This window comes from Chiloscyllium punctatum, chromosome 38, assembly GCF_047496795.1.
Source record: "Chiloscyllium punctatum isolate Juve2018m chromosome 38, sChiPun1.3, whole genome shotgun sequence".
NCBI lineage: Eukaryota > Metazoa > Chordata > Chondrichthyes > Orectolobiformes > Hemiscylliidae > Chiloscyllium > Chiloscyllium punctatum.
The window spans coordinates 33302223-33329419 of record NC_092776.1 but is presented as its reverse complement, the minus strand read 5'-3'; the positions used below and the strand labels follow the sequence as shown (position 1 = coordinate 33329419).

Sequence of the window (27197 nt, the reverse complement as noted above, 5' to 3'; positions counted from 1 at the left end):
TATTGTGCATTTGTAAATAGTCTACTATTATTATCCTTTTTGGTGGACTCCAACATTTTCCCAAAGGCAGATGTTAAGCTAACTGGCCTATATTTACGTTTTTTTAGTCCTTCTCCCTTTTTGAATATGGTTGTTACATTGGCACCTGTTCTAGGATCTAATGATTCTGGAAGATTACTGTTCGTGCATCCTCTATTTCCTTTAAAATCCTAGGATACAACCATCAGATCTCGGGGACTACTTGGATTCCCTAGTAATAGTTTTATGGTTTTAATTTCCTCCCCCACTTTAGCCTCTTTATTATTATTTTTGGGAATGTTTTAAGGATCTTCTAACATAAATACTGTTGCAAAGCATTTATTCAACTCCTCTGCCTTTTCCTGGTTTTCCATTATTAGTTTTCCAGCCTTGTTCTCTAAGGGTCCTATGTTCCCTCTCTTTATTTTTGTATTTTTGAAGAAACATTTATTGTGCATTTTTATATACTTGCCAGTTTGCCCTTAGTTTCTTTTCTCCTACTTTATTATTTTTCAGTCATCTTTTGTTGGCTTTCAGTACTTGTCCAATCTCTGGTTTACAACTAATCTTTGCCACATTGAATGTGTTTTTCTTTCAATTTTATACTAGCCTTACTTTCTTGGTTAACCTGGGTTTCTGCTTTATAAAATCCTTCTTCCTTATTGGGATATATCTTTGCTGTGAATTATGAATTATTTTCCTAATTTGGGCGGCATGGTGGCACAGTGGCTAGCATTGCTGCCTCACAGTGCCAGAGATGTGGGTTCAATTCCCGCCTCAGGCGACTGACTGTGTGGAGTTTGCACATTCTCCCCATGTCTGCGTGGGTTTCCTCCAGGTGTTCCGGTTTTCTCCCACAGTCCAAAAATGTGCAGGTTAGGTGAATTGATCATGTTAAATTGCCCATATTGTTAGGGGCAGGGATGAAGGTAGGGGAATGGGTCTGGGTGGGTTGCGCTTCGGTGGGTTGGTGTGGACTTGTTGGGCCGAAGGGCCTGTTTCCACACTGTAAGTAATCTAATCTAATTTAATCTAAAATGTTTGCCATCGTCTCTCAACCACATTTTCTGCTAATTTTTTTTTCCAAGTCCATTCCAGCTAACTCTGCTCTCATCCCAATATAATTACCCTTATATAAGTTTACCACCATTGTTCTTGATCCTAGTTCCCCGCTCCCAAACTGAATGCTAAATTCTACTATGTTATAGTCTTTGTTTCTTTGGGCATCTGAGATTATTTGTTAAACTTATTTCATTATACCTTACTAGAGCCAAAATAGTCTGATGACTAGCTGGATCCACAATATACAGCAAAATGCCCTGAATATATTCTAATTACTCTTTCGGAAAGTTGTTGTTCACAGCTAAAAGTTACACATAGTATGCCACCATGATTGAGATCTCAGATTCCATTCACAAACTGTTTGGTTACTGGTCCCACCCTGGTTTAGAATCAAACATTTGTTGCTCAAACTCAAATTTAAAAAAGAAACAGTTTCCCTACAAAAAAATAATGATGACAGCAGAAGTTTGCAATGCAAAGTTACCACAGAAGATGCACTGTGTTTCACTGAACATTTCAATGACCTATACCTTGTACATAGTTGTTCACCATGTACAATGTTTAACTTGTGCAAACTGTAAAATTTAGGACCACACTTCCAGACAATGTGCAGCAACATACAAAGATTACTCATAAAGTTCAGAATGATGAATAAAATAGAACTGCTGGCATAAGCCATTTAGTGAAACCAAGAAATTGAAAGGCAGTCATTCTATCTTGCATAATGTGATATGTAAACTCAGAAAATGTCTAACCTCCAGCGCAGTTTTCCTCTTTGCATAATATCATTACATTCTGGCATTGTCACACACCTGGGAATCTCCATACTATTATCAAACATGAAATCAAAATTATACATCTAGAAAACACATTTACACCAAGATCCCTCTTCTTAAAAAATAGTCAATGCTTCATTTAAAATAACATTCAACAGATTTTCAAGGTCTTATGTGATCGTGGCCTATGGTAAATATAAAGCAAATGCTCCTTCAGAAAGTAGCAAATATAACCCAGATATTTCAGAAGTTTATTTAGGTAATGAAACAATTAATTAAAATTTTGCAATGTTAGAGAGGTAGAATGTATCATTAAAATTATGCATACTAGTTCACAATTCAGGAGTCAAAAATTTAATATCAAGACAGCACAAATTAAAGTTTGGATATGGTAGCACAGTGAGTGTCCTTTCCTACTATCATAGGTTTTAATTAAAAATACAAATTCATATCCAAATGAGGAAAAAAAAACATTTTGACATAGGATACACAATGCAGAAAGAGACCAATCAGCCTAGCCCGACCATATTGATGTTAATGATCCACTTGAATCTCCCCCTACCTTTTCTAATCTAAATCAATTACTATAACTATATTCTTATCTTTAGCCTTCCTTTTAAGTCTACATTGAACATTCACTTCACTTACTCCCTCCAACTGCAATTCCACATTCTCACTGCTCTTAAGATAAGAAGTTATTCTCAAATCCCTATTGGATTTCTTAATGATTTTAAAAACCTGCAAGTAGGCCACTCCTCAGACCTTTTTCTGAGAAAAATTAATACCATCCCTCAATCCTTTCCTGATATGCATACCCATGCATTTCTTTTATCAACCTTATCTATCTTATCTGCACCATCTCTACACATAGTACCTCTATAACCCTTACATAATATGGCAACCAGAAGGCTGGTCTATCAAGATTCAATACAAATTTAGCATAACTGTCCTGCATTTTAATTTATTCCCTCTCAATATAAAGCTGAATGCCTGGTTTGTTTTTATTATGGATGTGGTGCAACTGCAATGTTTAATGCACATGTTCCAAGATCACAAATAGATTTGCACCTTTCAAGTAATACATGCCTTTCCTACACTTCCTAACAAAAAAGACTATCTCATATTTATTTCTATTAAACATTTGCCAATTATTTGCCCATTATACAAGTTTACGAATGACTTTCTGTAATTGTAGCAGTCCTCCTCAGTATTGATCATATCCTCAAATTATAATCCCCAATTTAGAAATGATAGTTTTGTTTCCAAAGTCCACATTATGAATGTAAATTGTGAGCAACAAATGTCCCAGCACTAATCCCTACAAAATATGATATCCAACTTTTCATCACTCTGAATATGACACTTTCCACCCATGTTTTGCTTTTAGCCTTGAAGCCAGTTAGCAATCCTTTTTGTCACATGTCTCCTGGTTCCACATTTTCAAACCACATTCATTATTCTATTCTCGGTCAGCATAACAAATACCTTTTGAAAATCCATAGAGCAATTAACCATGAGCCAGGGAATACACTTGAAAAGAAAGATGGTGGTAAATGGAATCCACCATATATGACACACACTCCACCTTAATGTTTAAAATGAAATAATAGGATGGATTCTTCTCCATCATGCACTCAACAGAGGGCAAGATAACAATATAAATTGGTAGAGATTTCAGATGGTGAGTTATTACTGAGTTATCAACCAACCATCTTTTTCCTTCCATGCTGCTGCTAAGAGTTTTGCTAGTCAATCTGTCTCTATATGACATATCTCAATGGAGGCAGTGTCCATGTCCCTGGTAGATTTTCTCTGCCTCCACCTGTTATTGCCACATTCCAGGGTCAATACGAAAGTTGCGTTAGGACATTGAAAGCAGGAACACTGGTCTTGATGCCCATAAATGGATAGAAACAGCCTCTTTCTCCATTCCTTTTCCACATCCAACATTTTTTTGGTGCTGGTCTGTAATGTTGGGATACCTCTATTCTTTTAACTCCTGAGTCACCTATTTTAATCCTCCAGTTACAACCCAATCCAACAACACCAAAACTTTACAGCTCAGACACAATGAGTCCCATTTTAGATACAGATGATGCTTTGGACTCCAGCTGAACCATGACCCAAAAAACTGCATGAGCTCTGCAGCTGTGACTGATGTGTGTGTGAATCTTAACTCATTAGAATATCACAACTGGGAGGAAATCCCAGGCCTATCAAGTACTAGATCCTCATAGAATCAGAATGCATACAGCACAGAAGGAGACCATTTGTCCCAAGGTACCTGAATTGGTAAGCTTCAAGAGTAATTCTGTTATTCTCACACCACCATTTCCCCAAGGCTCCGCTGTTTATTTTCCTCAGGTGTTTGTAGAATATCCTTTAAAAGTCATGGTTGAATGTGACCTCACCTTTTCTGCAGAGTAGTGCATTTCAGATTCTAACCTTCTACTAAGTAAAATAGTTTATTTTCTCAAGTCACTGCTTCTTTTGCCAATCATTTTACAGCGATGTCCTCTGGCTCTTGACAACAGAAACAATTTCTCAATCTCCTTTTTGCACCTCCTGCCCTTTTATTCCAATCAAACCTTTTCTCAGCCATTTCTTCTCCAAGAAGAATAACTGCACCTCCTCCAATTTGTCCACAGAACAAAATCTCAACCCTAGACCATTCTTATAAACCTTTTCTGAACCCTGTTTCAAGTGTTCATATCCTTCCTAAAGTGCATGAGCAGAATTGGGTGCAATGCTCCCATTGAAGCCAAATTACTGTCTTGTAATGGTCATATAGGTAAATAGTATAAAAATTTGATTTGTGAAAAATTAGTATAAATTTACTAAATATAAAATTTTAAAATACTTAGATATATAAGATAAAATCACGAAGAGTCATAAGCTTTGAATTAAAATGCATAATTATAGTTCTTAAAGCACAATAGGGCTATAGCATATCATCAGGAGAATGTTAACAATGAAATATTTAAAGCTCAATAAATTCTAGAACACTGAATGTAATCATGTGATGGCTGAAGTGCATAATTGATTAGAGTTGACACAGTTATGATTTGAGGTTGAGCTGCCAGCTCGAAGATTGGCGATGGAATAACACCATTTCAAAATTGGGTGTTACAAAAAAATTTACTGTTTCACTGTTCAATTCACTCATATCAAAATGACATCAATTTGCAAAAGCTCCATTCAAGACATTATTGCCTGTTTGATTTATGACTTTGTTAATAGTAGACCCTGCTGTCATATTTTTATAGTCTACTACTGTTTGCCTTTGTGCAGCTTTATTCCTTAGGGCTAGTGAGACACCATTGGTAACAGATTGCAGATTGAAAATATACTGCTCCATTTTTCAAATTGATATGTACTTTATTTTCTCATGCATATATCTCTTTATTAACCTTTTTAGATAATCTATTTAAACCAAAGGAGAGAATGATTCCAGAGAAGGAAATGCAGATGAGATCCAAAAGGTAATGAGAGATCATTTTTGAAGAGTTTTTAGTTATTGAAAATTTACCTTGAACATAAAATCCTTGTTGAAGTTAGCCACTGGTTAACCCTTTAGGGCGTCTGCTGTTGACAAAGGCTTTTGTGAACATTTGACATGGGGTAGAAGGAAACGATTTGACCCCTTGAGGTTGCTCTGCTATTTATTAAGCTCATGACTTATTTGTTTTGTTTCAACAGGAGCATGGATTAGTGAACTGAGAACTCAACACAATGTATTTGCACATTGTTGTCACTTTGTTGTCACTTATTTTAATGTTTGAAATGCTTAATTTCCCCACTAAGTGAATTGCTGTAAAATAAAAAGCACAGTGACTCAGGTTGGACTTCTGCTCCTGGTCTCTAATCCACAGTACCATCAAGCAAATTTGTCTGCAGAGAGTAAACTACAAAAATCCATTGCAAAAGTTCTTTGGCTTGCTAAAGAAAATCAAACATAAGAAATGGTCAGTAGGACTGGTTTTACCACCTCAATGAATGTGCTTTCAGTATGCTGAAGGGGTCAGCAGCAGCATGTACATTATGATGGCTTGGTAGCCTACTAAGTAATCCCCTGTTGACATCGGCCTAATAGTATAAGGTGGTGAGTCAGGCACTCACTTGTCCTAAGACATCTTAATTTGCCCCGTTCATCATTATAGTGAAAACAGTAGAAGACAAGAATAGGAGTGAGAAGGTTATGTTTTCTCATGATAGATGTCAAAGGGATGGGAAAGAAGTGGATGTACATCCTATATGGGGGCAATCTGTGTGCGTAGAGGGTATCCCACTCCCACCATTGTACCCTACCTTCATGCCTCTTGGCCTGGTTTATAAAACTCCTGTTGTCACTGGCTGCCTATTCTCTCCCCACTCAAAAGGCACAGGTCTTACCTTGGTCTGGTTATCACCGATATTACTTAGGGGACTGCTTGCAAAGGGCAGAAAGTCCATGCTCTGTATAATGTTAAGGCCAATGTATAATGTTAAGGCCAATGCAGGACAGCATTTTCTAACAGGTGGGCAAACAATAAGCTTACCTCCCTCCCCTCATAAAATTCGCCCAAATCTATCCAAATTTAAATAACCAAATCGAGCACGTGTACCTTTACATTCTGCAGTGTGTGCAGAGATGTGATATTATTCATTCAAATAAATTTTAGAAAACCAGAATCTAATTAAACCCATGCATAACAATGACTGCATATTTCTAATTTTGTTGGAAAACTGATAATCTTTTTTTTATTTTAATGTGAATACTTTTTAAAATTATGATTGTACTTAACTATCAACAGTAACACTATTATATTGTGTTCATTTTAATATTACTCATCCATTTACCTTTCCGTAAGGAATGCAAATAGTTTTTATTTGCAAATATTTAGATTCTTGGTTTGATACTCATGTCCAAAATATACTCAGGCAAAAGGGGGACAAAATAGGTGGAATGTTTTTGTGTAGGGGTGATTCCCTCACCCTAACAACGTGAACTTCCAAAATGTGCTTGCCCCTAACCTGACCTGAAATTATCTGTCCTTGTTTGTTCACCTCAATCACCAAGTCAATGCATCCCAGTTATGGGCTTACCTTAGCCCCCAGATACAGCTTGGACTGAGAAAAGGCAGTTAACACTGTATTTCCAGCTTTTATGTTACCATATGAATCAGAAAACATCCACCTTACATTTGTTAAATAAACAATGGGACTTGTCTTTTTCGGCCCTTTAACCTTCTTGCTTTCTTTTGTCATACATTACAATCTGAGTTATGTTCGGTGCTGTTTGCAATGATTCTTCTGAAAAATGAAGAGGTCTCTTTAATTTAATGTGAAATAAGTGGTAGAATGCTCCACACCAGGTATTTTTTTTCCACCTTTGGAGGAATCTGTGCATGTTTTAGGGTGAGATTGGACCTAGGAAAGGCAGTTGGAGTACCAGGGAAGAAAAGGGACATTGGCAGAAAAAGAATTATTTGAATGACAGAAAACAGACAGTATTGGTGAACAGATGTTTTCAAACCAGAGAAAGGCATTGATACAAGGATTTGGTGTTTCTTGATGACTTAGACTTGTGTGTGCAGAGCACAATTTCAAAGTTTGCAGATGGCATTGAATATGCAAGTACTGTGAACTATGAGAAGGTGGGTAATGGACATCAAGAGAGCTGAGATGGGTTGATAGAATGTATGGAAACATGTCCGATGAAATTTAATGCAAGAAAGGGCGTAGGTACTCATTTTGATGGGAAGAATGAAGAGAGTCAAAACAAATTTACAAGGTGAAATTCTAAACTTCAGAGGATATGTGCACAACTTGCTAAAGATGGCAGGGTGGGTTATGAAGGTAGCCTAGGCACCTGCCTATCAAAAGTGGTTTAAAAAGTACATGAAATCCAGTGCCTCATAAACAGAGACATAGGGCTAATCAACTAAATGTTAATTTTGGAAAGTTTCATGGAGGGTTTCCCTCCTCAAGACCTGTTGAGTTTTCTCATGTTATGTTCTTAAACTCACCTCATTACCTATGCACCATGCCCGTATGGTGATCCACTAGTCATATTCCCCACTCATTGTAGGTGGCAGTATGTGCCACTGATGGGCCATCTTGGGATCCCTGATTGCTGGCACCATATTTAAAAGGCCTTTATTCACCCAGTCAAGCACTAGCAACCCTGTGCTAGTTCATGTAATTTGCCCTGGACATGGCAAACAAAATACTGGCGCCCCACTTTTCTGACAGGAATCCAGAGGTCCTAACGGACAAGGTAGTATAGGGGAAGGCTATCCTGTTTCCCCAGAACTGACAGAGGACACCCTGACATCAGAGCCTACCATCTGCTCTAAGGTTGCCATCTAGATCAATTTGGTGTCCATGGACTGGAGAAATGCTCAGCAATGCTGCAAGGAGGTCAACGACCTTCTCTGCTTGGTGAGGGTAATTGATGTCATCCTCTCTCCATGACCAAAACACGTGGTCTATCACTTCCATTGCATGCAACATCCTCCCTTTCTGATTCTCATCCACCCCAAACTCCCCCTACTATCTCTGCATGCCTCCTGCTCTGTGTACACAATCATCCAGGCACCTCATCACCATTCTCCATGGTGATGTTATCTAGTACAGTGATGAACGTCTTACAACAAACCTTCCAGCTCAGTGAGCAAACTTACATCCAGAATCCAAAGAACCCTCAGATGATACATTGGTAAAGCTGCCTCCTGCACACTCCACCAACTCAGATACAGACACTTTTAGCAAGATTAAAGTTGGGAGCACTTGCTGATCAGCACATCACTGCCACATTGCTGTAGCTGTTTGAGGAAGAGACACTCCAGGTCATTGACACTTGAAAGACAGTGGGAGGCCAGGTAGGAGATGACCCCATATTATCATCCATACATACCAATATAAAAATGCAGATGCCGATACAGGGGCAGCAAGCAGGTATGTCAGAGGGAAATTGACACAAAATTTGCAGTGCTGCACCAACACTACTGCCTTAGGCATTTTTAAAATTCATTCATCAGAATGCAGAAGTTGCTGGCTACAGTAGCATTTATTGCCCATCCCTAATCACCCAGATGTCAATTAAGAGTCATCTACATTGTCATGGGACCGGAGTCACATGTAGGTTGGATCCAGTAAGGATGATAGAGTTTCTTCCCTAAAGGACATTAGGTTTACCAACAGTCGACTGTGGTCATTTAATAAAGGTTGCTATTAGGCGAGCTCTTCATTTCAGATTTTTTACTGAATTCAAAATTCAGTATCTGCCATGGTAACATTTGAATCCCTGTCTGAAATCAAAGAACATTTACCTGGTGTTCTGGATTGTTAGCCCAGTGACATAGCCATTCCTCCATGACCTTCCCAGCATGTGAGCATCTGGCTTTCATCAGTTTGGAGTTGCCATAGAGATTGGCAGGTCCAGCAGGCTCAGAGTCAGCTGGATATGTGCACAGATCAGCACTCCATCATTCCATCCATTGGTGCTAAGCACAAGCAGCAGGACAACAGGGGGATGTATGACTTTGACCTCACTCCAGGTAGCTCTTCCTCACAAGGAGACATTGCAGCATCAGTATGCAGTCAACTGGAGGAGGAAACACAGCCATACCCCCCACACCCGACAAAAAGGTAGCACAGTGGCTCAGTGGTTGGCACTGCTGCCTCACAGCAGCAGGGACCCAGGTTCGATTCCAGCCTCTGATGACTGTCTGTGTGGAGTTTACACATTCTCCCCGTGTCTGCACTGGTTTCCTCCGGGTGCTCTGGTTTCCTTCCACAGTCCAAAGATGTGCAGAATTGGCCATGCTAAATTGCCCATCGTGTTAGGTGCATTAGTCAGAGAGAAATTGGTCTTCAGAGGGTCGGTGTGGACTTGTTGGGCCGAAGGGTGTGTTTCCACACTGTAGGGAATGTAATCTAATCTAAAAAGAAAATCTCCAGAGGTGACCAGGAATTCCACCTCAACCTGTCTGCCACCCTCGACCCAATAGGCAACAAGCTGATGACAGTACACCTATGGCTGGGCAATCTAAATCACAACTCGACTGAAACACTAAGGTGAACAGGCTCCACTGCTGGCCAGGCTACCTCCATCTCAGTTACAGAGCCTGGAACTGCACTGAGACAGAGCACAGGGGAGAGAAGGAAAGCCTTCCCAACAGCACAAAGGCAGTCTGGGTGACACCTTACTAGGAATATGTTCTCACATGTGTTAACGTTTGTTCACTTTTATCATCATGAGTTCATGAGCAAATGTCTTTCTGGCACAACTACAAAATTGTAAAAAACAGAGCCTAGCTATCCTTAGGGCTTCATGATGGTTTATGATCCAAAATGTGAAGTGATCAGCACCTGCACCATATGGTCTTTTAGGACTTTAGGAGGCGATTGCTACTTTGATACCTAGATCATAATACATTGTGCATCAGAGCTATTAATGGCACTGACTCTCTATGCTGCATATTATGGTAAAAGTGTTTGGTAGTCCATAGAGGTTCATGTAGCATGTACAACTCACAGGCATCTTTCACTTGTACTGTGTGGGTGTTGATGTAATGCCATTAGAGGAGCCTCAAAAGTTAAGTTCCCTTCCTAACTCTGGGAGTGGGCACAGCTGTTTTCATTTCCATTTGCACGTGTCATTTACAGCACAATGGAAGGAAACAGTGACTGTGCTTGATATGTTGAGTCTCAGGCTCAGCATCTTACCCTTGGTGTAAATGTACACATTTTCCTCCTGGGTAGTCTTCCCCATCAATTTTGTTGACTTTGAACTTCACCAATTCCCACCCAACCCATCCACCTAAAACTTCCCTCTTTACTCTCTCAGCCCCAGGCATATTGAGTCGATATGTCTGATAAAATAGTGCACTGTCCCCCATCAAAGTCAGGGTCATGGTGACTGTCAATAATCCCCACCCCCCACGCCACCACCTCCTACCCTTCCAAGTTCTATTGTCTCTCCCCATGATCGAGAGTTACCACCCCTTCACTCTCATAATCTTCTGTATATCCCAGCAGCATTCAATCCCACAATTGTGTTCCCAAATTTCCCTCCTATAGCAATAGCCTGTGATAAATCCCTCTTGACTTTAATTGAGCAGATCCCTAGGACTGACAAGAGCTTGTTTCCTTGGTAGGTTTGGATGACTAACTAAATCCCAACTAATCTCTGCAACTGCCTAATTGATCTTCCTGTGATTCCTGGACTGGTTGGACTGGACCCAAACTGTGACCAACTCCCTGCACTGCAGAAGTACTGACCACCTAATCCTGACTACCCCAAGTGACTAACTGGCTGTGCCCAAACATGCTGAACAGAGAGCCTGACGTCGGTGGTGGGCAACTTGTTGGAGGGAATCCTGTGGGGCAGGATGTACGTGTATTTGGAAAGGCAAGGACTGATTAGGGATAATCATCATGGCTTTATGTGTGGGAAATCATGTCTCACAAACTTGATTGAGTTTTTTGAAGAAGTAACAAAGAGGATTGATGAGGGCAGAGCAGTAGATGTGATCTTTATGGACTTCAGTAAGGCGTTCAACAAGGTTCTCCATGGGAGACTGGTGAGCAATGTTAGATCTCATGGAACACAGGGAGAACTCACCATTTGGATACAGAACTGGCTCAAAGGTAGAAGACAGAGGATGGTGGTGGATGGTTGTTTTTCAGACTGGAGGCCTGTGACCAGTGGAGTGCCACAAGGATCGGTGCTGGGTCCACTACTTTTTGTCATTTATATAAATGATTTGGATGTGAGCATAAGAGGTATAATTAGTAAGCTTGCTGATGACACCAAAATTGGGGGTGCAGTGGACAGCGAAAGAGGTTACATCAGATAACAATGGGATCTTTATCAGATGGGCCAATAGGCTGAGAAGTGGCAGATGGAGTTTAATTCAGATAAATACAAGGTGCTGCATTTTGGGAAAGAAAATCTTAGCAGGACTTATACACTTAATGGTAAGGTCCTAGGGAGTGTTGCTGAACAAAGAGACTTTGGAGTGCAGGTTCATAGCTCCTTGAAAGTGGAGTCGCAGGTAGATAGAATAGTGAAGAAGGCATTTGGTATGCTTTCCTTTATTGGTCAGCATATTGAGTACAGAAGTTGGGAGGTCATGTTGCAGCTGCACAGGACATTGGTTAGGCCACTGTTGGAATATTGTGTGCAAGCCTGGTCTCCTTCCTATCAGAAAAACGTTGTGGAACTTGAAAAGGTTTAGAAAAGATTTGCAAGGATGTTGCCAAGGATTTGAGCTTTGGGAGAGGTCGAATAGGCTAGGGCTGTTTTCCCTGGAGCGTTGGAGGCTGAGGGGTGACCTTACAGAGGTTTATAAAATCATGAGGGGCATGGATAGGATAAATAGACAAGGTCTTTTCACTGGGGTGGGCGAGTCCAGAGCTAGAGGGCATAGGTTTAGGGTGAAAGGGGAAAGATATAAAGGAGACCTAAGGGGCAACTGTTTCATGCAGAGGGTGGTACGTGTATGGAATGAGCTGCCAGAGGAAGTGGCGGAGGCTAGTACAATTGTAACATTTAAAAGGCATCTGGATTGGTATATGAATAGGAAGGGTTTGGAGGGATATGGGCCAGGTGCTGGCAGTTGGGATTAGATTGGGTTGGGATATCTGGTTGGCCTGGATGAGTTGAATGAGTTTCCGTGCTGTACATCTCTATGATGCTATGATCCATGAGTGAAGGATGTCTCCCTTTACTTGACTGAGGACTGGTCCCTTTAGACTTTGACACAGGGTCATTTGGTTGATAAATATGCAATGGGTTTGTCACAGTCACTGTTGGCATATGATGCAAATATGTGATTGACGGAGTATGGTAATGTACAGTAATATGTCTACTCCCTTAACTCATCACTGCTGACAGTCACGACAAGCTGCCTGGCTTTTTGCTTGTGTTAACAGCAAGGTAACACTGAAGTACTGTGGAGGTATTTAAGCCCTGGTTGAGAGGACAAAGCACAAAGAGGCAGGGAAAGGCAGTGATGGCTGTGAACATTCAAACATGCAAATTGAATATGAGCTACAAGAGGAAGTGAGGAGTACTGAGATGCTCTCTGTCCAATCCATTTGATGGGTACTTGTCCCTGCACACAAGGTGTCCTGGCAGCAACATTACAATAAAGGGTTCTGACACACAACAAACTGTAGCATTGAAGTGCAGAACCATCTTGTAATGACCTGGCCTGATGACGCACTGAGGCCAGCTGCTGTTGGATGCCAACATTTGTGGACCGGTTTGCATAAGGTCACTGCCCATTGTGTATACCCGAAGATGTCGCTGCCTGTTGCACAAAATGGAGTTCTGGAGGAGAAAGTGATAAGCTGGAATCTTGAGGCAACCAATTCTCGTGTGGCAATTGTCACTGTCAAGCTTCTATCTAGCGGGTAGCAGATTGGGAAAATGCAGTTCATGTGATAAGATTAGATAATGACAAGGTGTATGCAAAAGGCCACTCGCTGCTCACTAGCAAGAATATTGTCACACTGTTTAACACTTGGCTGGAAAATGGAGCTAGCCATCTCATACCCTGTTCGAAGCTTTCCTGCTAACAGTGAAATTGTTTAGTCCCTGTGAAGATTACATTCTTAGACTACAAATGCAAGGAAGTTGAGGGACTGTTATAAAATACTGATTTCCCCTTATCTATCATATCCAATTCTGGGCATCACAATTTATGAGGCAAGAGAGTGGTACTGGAAAAGCACAGCAGGTCAGGCAGTATCCGAGGAGCAGAAGAATCAACATTTCAGGCAAAAGGCCTTCATCAGGAATTCCTGACCTGCTGTACTTTTCCAGCACCAAACTCAACTCTAATCTCTAGTATCTCCAGTCCTCACTTTCGCCATCACAATTGATGATGTGAAGGCTTTAGGAGAGGGTGCAAAAAGAATTATATGAATGGTTTGTGAATAAGTGATTTCAGTTATATGCATCGAATGGAGAAGCTGGGTTTGTTTTCATTACAGAAGAGAGTGTTAAGCGTAGATTTGACAAAGGTATTCAAAATCATGAGAGATCGAGACAGAGTGGACAGATAAAAGCTGTTCCTGATGCTGGCAGAGTCAAGATAATGTGGATGTAAACAGAACCAAAGGCAACATGAGAAAAAAAAACATTTTATATAATGTATAGGATTAGTTTGGATGGGATTGTGCTGCTTGAAAGGATGGTGGAGGTAGATTCAATCAGGGCTTTCAAAAAGAAGTTGGATGAGGCCCAAAAGGAAAAATAAACAAGAAAAGCTGAGGAAAAGAGTGAGAAATGGGATTGATAGAATTATTGTTGTAAAGGGCTGGCATGAAGTCTTCTTTTGTGCATAACCATTGTATGATTCAAAGAGTAGAAACTTATCACATGGATGTTTGTATTTTTTTTATACTGAAAATGGGAATTGAGTATTTTCTAGGTGCATTACAAAAGAAAAGCTTCCTTGGAATGTTAAAAGGGCTTAGACTTATTTTAATAATTTCAATCATCTGTAATGCTGCTCTCTGCAGGAGTGGAATTCTATCATCCTCTTAGCAGGCTGAAGAAAAAAGTTAACTGCTCTTGCATTTTGTACAGTTCAATACCACACAGACCAGTGAACTGAATAAGCAAAGGTTATTCTGTGCTGAAGTTCATTCTTGACAATATCAGAGACATCTGTCTGGACTCTTTTGTTTTTGTTCTATTTCTATGATGACATAAATCCACCAGATTTGTTTAATGGTCGTGAAACTGAATACAGTAAGGGTGAAATCTAGTACAGCCAAAGGAAAAACAATTGTATTTAACCTAATTGACACTGAAGAAGTAATGAGGCATCATTGTATTAATATTGTTTTACATGTTAAGCATTTTGCAGTTTAATATTTAATACCATCATATAAAGAAGGTAAATTATATATGCAAATTATACAATATAGGCAAAGCATTTTGACTTTCCAATATTCCTATATCTTGAAAATTTTATATTGTACATATTTTGAAAACTATGTAGCATTACCAGCTTAGTGACTATTATACTTAATAAATAAGGAGACATCACTGAAGAACAATATATAGATGTTAAAATACAGGCAAAGTACTGCAGCTGCTGGAAATCTGAAATAAACACAGAGAATGCTGGAGAAATGTTGTAGGTCTGGCAGTATCAGTGGAGAGTGAGCATTCTGACTCTAGTATTACCCTTCTTTAGAACTGTAATATTTTACAGACCATTGGTCCATTGGACCAAAGTTGTGGTCTTGATTTTTACATTGAATTAGAGCTATCAGCACTGTTAGGACTCATGGGGATCAGTTTGTTGTAACACTTTCCTTTGGCCAGACCCAGTAAAGCTCTAAAATTGATTCCTCTCAGGAGTTCCTTTTGTTTCATCATGCACTGTATTACATGAATATATGTACTATATAACATATAGTGTACCTAAGAATTTCCTTAAATTGACTGTCAATTATTTTTTTGATCAATCTGTTTTGTTATAAAACTACCTATTCTAGTGCTAAGTTGCATTAATGACCTCAATCCCTAAATACTTGGCTGCATTCTGACATATAATGCTTTCACAAAGATGAGGCAAAAGTTGTGTAAATTTCCTCTGTGTGGATGCCAAGAGCTGCATGATCTTGGAGCTTTGATACAGTCTGGTATTGTGTGGTGGAACATGCCTCCTCTCACAAATCTCCACACTAGTTGCTCATTTCAGGTTTGTCTTCATCTGGAGCTATTGAATAGGGAACAGATGTTACCCATTTGAGAAGAAAAGAAATGATTATTCTTAGAAGGGCTGTTGTGATACTGTGGTAATGTCCCTACATCTGAGCCAGAAGGTGCAGGTTCAAATCCCACCTGCTCAAGAGGTGCATCATAACATCTCTGAACAGCTTTAATAGAATATATCTACAAGTCAGATTGGTAAAACTAATGTTAGTCATTCTTGCATTCTTCCTATTTGGAAACTTTACAAGGCCTGAAAACACATCACAAATGAATCCAAGATGGCAGCGGAGTAGCAGCACAGTGTGCCCAGAGCTCAACTGCTCCATCCACTTTTAGTTTCTTTTTCTGCTTTCACTGCTTTTTTTCTTACTTTAATATACTTATCTCTGTGGAGAGCAAGTTTGTGCAACACTGAGGAGATTAGCGAGGAGGAGACTGAGCCCAGTGCAATGGAATTGAGACACCGCAGAACAGACGTGTCTAACATGGAGAGACCAGGCAGCCTGAGGCAGCAGCAGTGAGGGCAAGTAGTCCCAGGTTGAGTCGGGCACTGACTGGAGGCAAGGTCCCGGTACGGACTACTTGAAGAACTGTATTGCTGAACTTCTTATTTCTTTGATTTTGTAATTTATTCTCAAGATTCTGTACCTAAGCACCTTTGTACCCAAGATGGTGCTGTAAGTGGTGACTTTGTAAACTTTTCACTGCACTCATGTGAGTACATATGACAATAAATATAACTCAAAATGGGAACCATAGCTAGTGTTTGGTCCGAGAAACAAGGAAAAAAAAACAAGCAAAGCTTGCAGGGAAAAGTGGTTTGACTCATTTAAACGAAGTAGAATGTCTCGTTGATGCAGCAAACAGAATTAATGTGTCCTGACTATGTAATAATATTATATTTTGTAAAGAAAGTTAACATCCTTTTAATGGATACTAGGAACTGAAAAAGAAAGTTCCAGGAGTTGTCTGTCCATTGTTGACTCACTCAGCTAGAAAGGCAGACAAGCTGGAGTATTATCTCAGCATTGACCATTCTCCATTGAAGGGAGAACTTTAGAATTCAGTTAACCTTTAGAAAACATAATAGGTCCTTCTAAACACATGAGAGTGTAAAGCTTTTGAGAAGTCAGGAGCCTGAAAGTACTGCCACAGGGAATTACAGCACAATTGTTTTTGATTTGGGGAAAAATGATTCATCAGAAGTTAACACAACAGTGATCTTAGGTTTTGATATACGTAAGAATCTGTGAGACACCATTTTAAACAGACATCTCCAGGAAGAACAATGAGTTACATTCTTAAACAGACAGTTCTTGACTAAAGAAAATTCCAGGAAAACATCTTTCAGAATCAACCACTGATCTGCCAAAAGAATCCAGACAATCCACAAATGAAAGGTAGGAGAGGTAGGCAGGTAGTGCAGGAATCTTCTGTGGCTATCCTCATTTCAAACAAGTATGTTGTTTTGGAAAATATAGGGGGTGATGGACTTGCAGGGGAATGTAGCACGAACAGCCAGGTCTCTATTATCGTGACTGGCTCTAATGTAATGAGGGGTACGTCTGGTTCCAAGCAATCGATTGTGTTAGGGGGACTCTAGTCAGAGGCACAGACAGATGTTTCTGCGGCTGGCAACAAAAAATGAGAATGGTGTGTTGCCTCCCTAGTGCCAGGATCAATGATGTTTCAGAGGGTGCAAAATCTACTCAAAGGGGACAGGGACCAGCAGGAGATTATTGTACACATTGGAAGTAACAACATCGGAAGGGAAAAGGATGAGATTCTGAAGGGAGAATGCAGAAAGTTAGGCAGGAAGTTAAAAAGGAGGTCCTCCAGTGTACTAATACTTGGATTACTCCTGGTAAGCTACAAGCTAGTGAGGGTAGGAATAGGAGGATAGAGCAGGCAAATAGATGGCTGAGGAGCTGGTGCAGAGGAGAAGGGTTCAAGTTTTTGGATCATTGGAAACTCTTCTGGGGTGACCAGTACAAGAAGGATGGATTGCACTTGAATTGGAAGGGGACTAATATACTGGCAAGGAGATTTGCTAGAGCTGCTCGGAAGGATTTCAACGAGTAAAGTTGGGGGTGGGTGGGGGGAGAGAGATGGTGGGTGGTGGGGTCCAGGGAGGTAGTGAGGAAAGAGATCAATCTGAAACTGGTACAGTTGGGAAAAGGAGTCAGTCAGTCAGCACAGGAAGGAAGCAAAGCAGAGAACAAGGTAGGACTGATAAATTAAACTGCGTTTACTTCAATGCAAGATGTCTAGCAGGGAAGGCAAATGAACTCGGGGCATGGTTAAGAACATGAGACTGGGACATCGTGGCAACTATAGAAATGTGGCTCAGGGATGGACAGGATTGACAACTTAATGTTCCAGTATACAAATGCTACAGGAAGGATAGAAAGGGGGAGTAGGAGAGGAGGGGGAGTGGCATTTTTGAGAAGGGACAGCATTACACCTATACTTAGGGAAGATATTCCTGGGAATACATCCAGGGAGGTTAGTTGGGTGGAACTGAGAAATAACAAAGAGATGGTCACCTTATTGGGATTATATTACAGGCTGCCTAATCAGCAGGAAATTGAGAAAGAAATTTGTAAGGAGATTTCAGTTGTCTGTAAGAATGATAGGGTTGTTATGGTTGGGGATCTTAATTTTCCAAACATAGACTGGGACTGTCATAGTGTTGAGGGTTTAGATGGAAAGGAATTTAAGTGTGTTCAAGAAAACTTTCTGATTCAGTATGTGGATATACCTACTAGAGAAGGTGTAAAACTTGGAGAAAGTGAGGACTGCAGATGCTGGAGATCAGAGCTGAAAAATGTGTTGCTGGAAAAGCGCAGCAGGTCAGGCAGCATCCAAGGGGCAGGAGAATCGACGTTTCGGGCATAAGCCCTTCTTCAGGAATTCCTGAAGAAGGGCTTATGCCTGAAACATCGATTCTCCTGCCCCTTGGATGCTGCCTGACCTGCTGCGCTTTTCCAGCAAGGTGTAAAACTTGACCTACTCTTGGGAAATAAGGCAGGTGACTGAGGTGTCAGTGGGGGAGCACTTTGGGGCCAGCAACCATAATTCTCTTAGTTTTAAAATAATGATGGAAAAGGATAGACCAGATCTAAACGTTGAAGTTCTAAACTGGGGGAAGGCAGAGTTTGATGGTATTAGGCAAGAACTTCCAAAAGCTGATTGGGGGCAGATGTTCACAGGTAAAAGGATGGCTGAAAAATGGGAATCCTTCAAAAATGAGATGATGACAGTCCAGAGACAGTATATTCCTGTTAGGGTGAAAGGAAAGGCTGTTTAGGTGTAGGGAATGCTGGATGACAAGAGAAGTTGAGGTTTTGATCAAGATAAAGAAGAAAGCAAACATCAGGTGCAGACGGCAGAGATCGTGTGAATCTTAAAAAGAGTATAAAGACAGTAGGAGTATACTTAAGAGGGAAATCAGGAGGGCAAAAACGGGGCAAATAGAGTTAAAGAGAATCCAAAGGGTTAAGACATTAAGGACAAAAGGGTAACTAAAGAGACAATAGAACCCCTCAAAGATTAGCAAGGCAGCCTACATGTGGAGCCACAGGTGATGGGGAAGATACTAAATGAGTATCTTGCATCAGTGTTTACTGTGGAGAAGGACATGGAAGATATAGAATGTGGGGCAATAGATTGTGACATCTTGAAAAATATATTATAGAGGAGGAGGTGCCGGATGTCTTGAGATGCATAAAAGCGGATAAATCCCAGAACCTGATCAGGTGTACACTAGAATTCTATGGGAAGCTAGGGAAGTGATTGTTGGGCCTCTTGCTGAGATATTTGTATCATCGATAGTCACAGGTGAGGTGCCAGAAGACTAGAGGTTGGCTAATGTGGTAGCACTATTTAAGAAAGGTGGGAAGGATAAGTCAGGAACCTATAGACCGGTGAGCCTGACATCAGTGGTGAGCAAGGTATTGGAGGGAATCCTCAGGGCCAGGATTTGCATTTATTTGGAAAGGCATGGAATGAATAGGGATAGGCAACATGGCTTTGTATGTGGGAAATCATGTCTCATGAACTTGATTGAGCTTTTTGAAGAAGTAACAAAGAGGATTGATGAGGGCAGAGTGGTGGACATGATCTATATGGATTTAGTAAGGTGTTCAACAAGGTTCCTCATGGGAGACTGGTTCGCAAGGTTAGATGTCATGGGATACAGGGAGAACTAACCATTTGGATTCAGAACTGGCTCAAAGGTCGAAGACAGGGTGGTGGTGGAGGGTTGCTTTTCAGACTGGAGGCCTGTGACCAGTGGAGTGCCACAAAGATCAGTATTGGGTCCACTACTTTTTGTCATTTATATAAATGATTTGGATGTGAACATAGGAGGTATAATTAGTAAGTTTGCAGATGACACCAAAATTGAAGGTGTAGTGGACAGTGAAGAAGGTCACCTCAGATTACAACAGGATTTTGATCAGATGGACCAATGGGCTGATGAGTGGCAGATGAGTTTAATTTAGATAAATGCGAGGGGCTGCATTTTGAGAAAGCAAATCTTAGCAGGAATTACACACTTAATAGTAAGGTCCTAGGGAGTATTGCTGAACAAAGAGACCTTGGAGTGCAGGTTCATAGTTCCTTGGAGGTAGAGTCACAGGTAGATAGGATAGTGAAGAAGACATTCTTTTATTGGTCAGAGTATTGAGTATTGGAGTTAGGAGGTCACATTGCAGCTGCAAGGACATTGCTTAGGCAATCTTTGGAATATTGCGTGCAATTCTGGTCTCCTTCCTATCAGAAAGATGTTGTGAAACCTGAAAGGTTCAGAAAAGATTTACAAGGATGTTGCCATGGTTGGAGGATTTGAGCTATAGGAAGAGGCTAAATGGGCTGGGGCTGTCGGAGGCTGAGGGGTAACCTTATAGAGGTTTATAAAATCTGATGGGCATGGATAGGATAAATAGACAAGGTCTTTCTGTGGGGTGGGGGAAGTCCAGAATAGAAGGCATAGGTTTAGGGTGAAAGGGGAAATATATAAAAGGGTCCAAGGGGCAACTTTTTCACACAGAGGATGGTGCCTGTATGGAATGAGCTGCCAGAGGAAGGCTGGAGGCTGGTACAGGTGCACACTCCTTTATCTGAAATGCTTGGGACCAGCTGGTCTTCGGAATTCAGAATATTTTGAATTTCAGAATAAGTGACAGTTTGATGGTGAATTTTAAAAATGGTCTTACCGGAGGAACACGCTCACTGAGTAAAACAGGCCTTGAGAGAGAATTGAGGCCTGCCAGAGCTAGGCCACACCCCCTCCCCCCAATGTCACATCTGAGTGACATGCATCGAGTGGGTGTTGACCTACATTAACTGTTTGCACGCCAAACAACCTTGTTCATGAGAAAAAACTTTACAAAAAAACCTTCGGACCTTGGAGCTTTTCCGATTTCAGATAAAGGATTGTCGACCTGTACAATTACAGAATTTAAAAGGCATCTGGTTGGTTATATGAATAGGAAGGGATATGACTCAAGTGCTAGCAAATGGGATGAGATTAGTTTAGGTTATCTAGTCAGCATGAATGAGTTCGATCGAAGGGTCTGTTTCCGTGCTGTGCAATTCTATGACTCTCTCTAAGTGCAATAATTGCAGAGGTACTGAGGAACAAGAACATATTTCTCTTCTTCTCAATGTCTGCTGTATCTATTGAGTCCATTAGTACAAATAAGCAGACTCCAATAATTCAACAATAGACCTGACATCAGGTCTACCTCTTTAACTTAGGATAGAAAACTTTCAAGCAGGTATTAGGTCTGTCACAATAAAGAGCTCATCATATGTACATCTTTATAAGTGCTGTAACCATCATAAGTTTTGTATCTGTATTTTAGCTAATAATGTTTCCTTATTAACTTTCAGCAATATAAATTAATCTCTGCCTTGTGTGATGATGCTGCTCCTTTAATTAACAAGGTTATGTTTTCCTTGGTTTTTCTTCTGGGAGGTCATAATAGACACAGGCTCCGAAAAGTCTAAGTTTGAAGGGTTTTAGGACCAGTTTGATTATAGCTAACAGAAACTGCTTAAGGCAAAAGGCTTTTAAGTTTAAAAAAATACTTGTATAATGAAAAGGGAGTGGCCAGTACTCCCAGCTTAGCCTTTCTCTGGTTTAGTTTAGTCTGGCTATTCACTGAAAGCAGTCAGGCAGTTGTGCAGCTGCTGAATCCAAATAAACAGGTCCGTCCTGACTCTCTCTCCGACATCTGTCCTGTAAGACCATGTGTTTGATTTTACCTTTTGTGCCAAGGGGTGTTTTAGGGAATTGTTGCATCAGTAAGTTGGGATGATCTGCTGGGTTTTCAGATAGGTTAAGTTATTCAGTATTCTGTTCTTGTTAGTTTGTTTCATTCAGTAATCTTGTAAATAAATTCAATTTTTTTTATAACTGAGTGTGTGCAGTTCACAATCAAATGTAGCCTGAGTTGAAGACTGTTTTGGTTTGTCATGAGGCTGCTTTAAATCTTTTTGTGAGGTGACACTTCAACCCCAGGGCATCAATGTGGACTTCACCAGTTTTCTCATTTTCCCTTCCCCCATCTTACCTCAGTTCCAACCTTCCAGCTCAGCACTGTCCTCATGACCTGTCCTACCTGCCAATCTCCCTTCCCACCTATTCACTCCACCCTCCCCTCTGACCTATCACCTCCATCCCCACTCCCATTCACCTATTGTACTCTTTGCGACCTTCTCCCCAGCCCCACCGTGCCCTCACACACACACCCATTTATCTCTCCACCCTGGACGCTTCCTGCCTCTATTCCTGATGAAGGGCTTTTGCTTGAAACGTTAATTTTCCTGCTCCTCACATGCTGTCTGACCTGCTGTGCTTTTCCAGCACCACTCTAATCTGAACTCTGGTTTCCAGCATCTGCAGTCCTCACTTTTGCCTTGCCTCCTTATCTCTGTAACTCCATTACCACAAACCACCGAGTTCACTTATCTCTGGACTTGGAACAGTCCCCACCACTATGCTGATAGTGCCAAGCAAAAGACCTGCTGATTGCTGAATTGTCAGCAATTCTTGGTGGGTGAGATCTCCTGCCGCAGGTCCCGATTGTGGGAAAGGGCTTCCAAATGATTCACAAATATTTGACTGGTGCATGATTCAATGGGCTTTCTGCAGAAGATGCAACATGCTGCACCCCAGCTATCAGGTGAGACTCCTGCCATCTTCAGAAGGTTCCATCTACTGGTACAACTGATTTTCATGTTGGAAAAATATCCCAGTTTAATCCGGAGAAAGTTCTACAGTATTGGAGGAATACAGTCTGAATGCAGCCAATAACTATCCTAGGCAGCCTAACAAGTTCAAGCTAAAAATTAAATCTGTTATTTATCTGAAGTTTTCAAGAAGGTACGACAACGAAAAGAGACTTACTGATCAGCATCCATCTCACTTTGTTGGTGTTACCTTCTGAAAATGGGTAGCTAAAGTTAACAGATGAAAGCTCAATTTATAACGCAAACAAGAAAACATGGTGCTGGAGAGTGGGGCACACAGTGTTTGAGGCAGTGTAGTAAGGGACTGAGTGCTTGGGCATCTTTTTTGGTGAAATATAGATGCGCCAAGGATAGCTTCAGGGCAAGGAGCTAAATTATATACATTTTTATAGCTTCAAGATGAAAATGCTAGGTATAACATTTTCGGAGACAAAAGTTGCTGGCTGTGCAGAGAAGCATTTGAAGGAGAAATTGATTGGGTAAATTCAAACTGAGATGCATAGATGTCAAATTGATTACTTTTGTTACGTCAATACTAAATTAGGTGTTTTAAGTCGTAGTCATGGAAATGCTTAATTATAGCAGGGGCCTCAATAACTTGAAGCTACCTAAAGTCAAATGCAGCTGAAAAGATTATACTAAGCCAGGGAATCTCAGTCAGTTTACTAGATTCCCTTTCCTAGTGACAGTTATTTCTGTCCTGTGTTACTTGAAAGATGGTCATCAAATTCATTTCCTGCAATACACAACCATATAAAGGCTGCTAAGGTCTAATGTCTGTTTTCATTTCAAAATTGCATGACAGAATTTATAACATGCTGCCAGAGGTGAAAAGGAAAAAGGAGGAAGAGAAGAAGAAAATTATTTCTCAAACAAATCGATTGCGTGCTGAGGTTTTCAAAAAGGTACGACAGCCAAAGAGACTCACTAGTCAGCATCCATCTCACTTTGCTGATGTTAATTTCTTTTTATTGTTCCTCCTAGAAATTGCTTGACCAAATACTACAGAGAACCAATGACAATGGGCAAGAATCAGCATGAAGGACTGTGACTTCTAGAGAAATGTTATCATTGAAGCCACTACAATTTACTAAAATGCTAATTGCTCAACCCCAACCTATTAAGTTTAAATCCATTCATTTTTAAACTACAAATTTTCTGAATCTTCATAAAGATTCATATTTTGTGAAACCATAGCTTATCACTATTTCACAGTAGAGAGTTCATTGGTTCATTAGACTGAGCTGCATTTACAACAGAAATAATGGGTGTTTAATAGTTATACATTTTATTTAATCTTCATCCACTGGAATCAGTTCGGCCAGGATTTCTGCCAACTTTTGCACTTGTTGCCTTTGGTCACAATTCTGGATGTTTTTTATGACTTGTGTTAGTCTCAGAGTCAGATTAAGAATTGCTGGATCATTCAATCCACGCTTCACTCCCCCTCAAGCCCTCCCTTGATCCACTGAACCACACTTATGCAATAAAATGCATGGTAAAACTGGCCTGTAGCAGATTGACACACTATTTTAGTATAAAAGCAAACAAAATCACAATGAACTTGTAACATCACAAAAAGTGCCTATCTTCTATCCAAGTCTAGCCAATAGCTTATAGTGTCATAGAGTCATAGAGATGTACAGCACGGAAATAGACCCTTCGGTCCAACCCGGCCATGCCAACAGTTATCCCAACCCAATCTAGTCCCACCTGCTAGCACCCGGCCCATATTCCTCCAAACCCTTCCTATTCATATGCCCATCCAAATGCCTTTTAAATGTTGCAAATGTACCAGCCTCCATCATTTCCTCTGGCAGCTCATTCCATACATGTACCACCCTCTGTGTTAAAAGTTACACTTTAGGTCCCTTTTATATCTTTCCCCTCTCACCCTAAACCTATGCTCTCTAGTTCTGGACTCCCCAAATCCAGGGAAAAGACCTTGTCTATTTGTCCTATCCAAGTCCCTCATGATTTTATAAATCTCTGTAAGGTCACCCCCTCAGCCTCCGACACTCGAGGGAAAACAGCCCCAGCCTGTTCAGCCTCTCCCTGTAGCTCAAATCCTCCAACCCTGGCAACATCCTTGTAAATCCCTTCTGAACTCTTTCAAATTTCACAACATCTTTCTGATAGGAAGGAGACCAGAATTGCGCGTAATATTCTAACAGTGGCCTAACCAATTTCCTGTACAGCCTCAACATGACCTCCCAACTCCTATACTCAATATTCTGACCAAAAAAGGAAAGCATACCAAACACATTCTTCACTATCCTATCTACCTATGACCCATATTTGATATTTGATTCAGACCCATAGCCCTTATAAGCCTGTAAAGGTGCATCTTGTTGGTCGACTGTCTCAACATCAGATATGATTTGACCTGTTGGACAAACCTCGAGCAATAGTTGCAGATTATTTAGCATTTACTCATTTATAGATGGAGGCCAAATTCTGTTTGGAATATGTCAAATAGAGGTTGATACAGTTAAGAATCAACCCATAGAATTTTTGATTACTTTTGTGAAGTCTTCAAAGACCTTCCAAAGCAATTGGATGCAGGTTCAGTTATCGAAGGTGTTTGGATGAACATTCATCTAACATTACACCCTATAGCAGTGATCAAGAAAGGATCGTGAAATTTATTCAGCTTGGTTAATCTTTACAGGGCCTGAAAATAAAGCTCCATAAAAGGAGAAGGAATAAAGGTGTGGAGAACAACTCAGAAAAATATGCCCTGGTGCACAAGTACTCAATTGAGGACTCATTATTTCACTCTTTCTGTGCTTCATCTTTTTGAAAATTGCAGGCAGTTTTGCTGAAAAGAATCAAACCACTTTGAAACCATCTAGGAATATTATACACGTATGAAACTATACACTTCATATATTGAAGTAATCTGCTTTTTTAAAAATAGTTCTATAATGGCCCAGTGCAACAATTATTAATGAATAGTCTTTGAATAGAGCTCAATATGGCAAATTATATTCAAAAAGCAAGTTTTGCAATAATTGTATATAACTTAGAATGATGTAAGCTGACAGCGATGTGGAAAATCTATTAATTGATAGGTTAAAATTGCAAAACTAATCAAAAATAATCAATAATTTAATCATGTATTTGCATATTTTGAATTTTAGGTTATATTCACTACCAGGGCAACAGTTAGCATTTGTGAACCACATCAAATAGTCCTAAAAGCTGATTAACAGCTCACCTTTAATTATCATGCCTGTGTTTGGATCGACTACCCAAAAGCATTATGTAACTAGATTTTATGTTTGTTTCATTTATTTAAAGACTAAATAATGCCTTTTCTATAGTCTGACAGTCCACCTGCCTTTAGTGAAAGATAATAGTCATCCTGTAAAAGAATAAAAACTAGATTAAACACTGACACTGGTTGCATGATTAATACAAGAAATATTGCATATTCTACGTACTTTATTTAATTACACTCAGTTCAGCTAAAGAACTGTTACATTATTACATAACAAACCATTGTTTTATTCTATATTTGTAATATTTAAATAAAAATTATTAAAGTTTATAAATGCAGCATATAACTCTAATTTTGGTACTCCACTATTGAACTTATACCACATTTCCAGGCAAATATAATTGGAATAACAATTGCCTTTTCTCCCACAAGTAAAGATATATGGTAAGTGTAGTGCCTGAAACCTTCCTGCAAAAACAGTATTTTTTCCCTTGTTGTACAACAGGCATCCAATGTGTATATTGACAAGACTGTTCTTTGTTAAAAGAAACTGACTGCTGTGTTAAAGGTTCTTGATGGCCATGTGTTTTATTTCTTTTCCTCTCTTAATTTCTTGATGGTGTTGAATCATGTGAGCACGGGTCCAGAGGTGCTGACAGCCCTTTGGTATCTGACCCAAATGATCTTTCTTCTTCTGTGCATTCAGTGTCAGCAAGCTATTCAGCAGTCTAATCCTGTCTATGTACAATATCCAGGCAAGCATACACATGTTTCCTGCAGATGTGGCTGAATGACATTCAAGAACAGGATGTCTCTTTCTCTCCCTCATCCATGAGTATTAATGCAATGTGTAATCTTCTGCCATTGTATGGCAATCATCCACCTTAGCAAAAAAAGGTTCAATTAGAACCTCTTGATTGTTGTAGCACAGTAATATACCACATATGCAGGATTAGGGAAAGTGACTGAATGTTTGATTTAAAAAAGGGTTTTACAAATGGTTTTCAAGGGTGAATGAAAAATAGAAAGGCAGAATTTTGGGTCGGGAATTTTAAAGCCTGGGATTGAATTGGTGACCCTATCATTAATGGCTGGATGAAGTAAGGAGTTGGGGAAATTGGGAGAAGTTGCA

At 40.2% G+C, this 27197-nt stretch overlaps 1 protein-coding gene across 2 annotated transcripts in view; it reads left to right on the top strand.

Annotated features, from left to right (window-relative positions):
• The window catches only part of c38h10orf90 (chromosome 38 C10orf90 homolog), a 200704-nt gene extending 174366 nt beyond the window's left edge, over positions 1-26338 (top strand). For both annotated transcript variants that reach the window (XM_072557585.1, XM_072557586.1), the window contains exons 8-10: positions 5275-5338; positions 23648-23747; positions 23827-26338. In XM_072557585.1, coding sequence (XP_072413686.1) covers positions 5275-5338; positions 23648-23747; positions 23827-23883 — 221 coding nt within the window. In that variant the 3' untranslated portion in view covers positions 23884-26338. The remainder of the gene's footprint in view (positions 1-5274; positions 5339-23647; positions 23748-23826) is intronic.
• Positions 26339-27197: the final 859 nt, after the last annotated feature.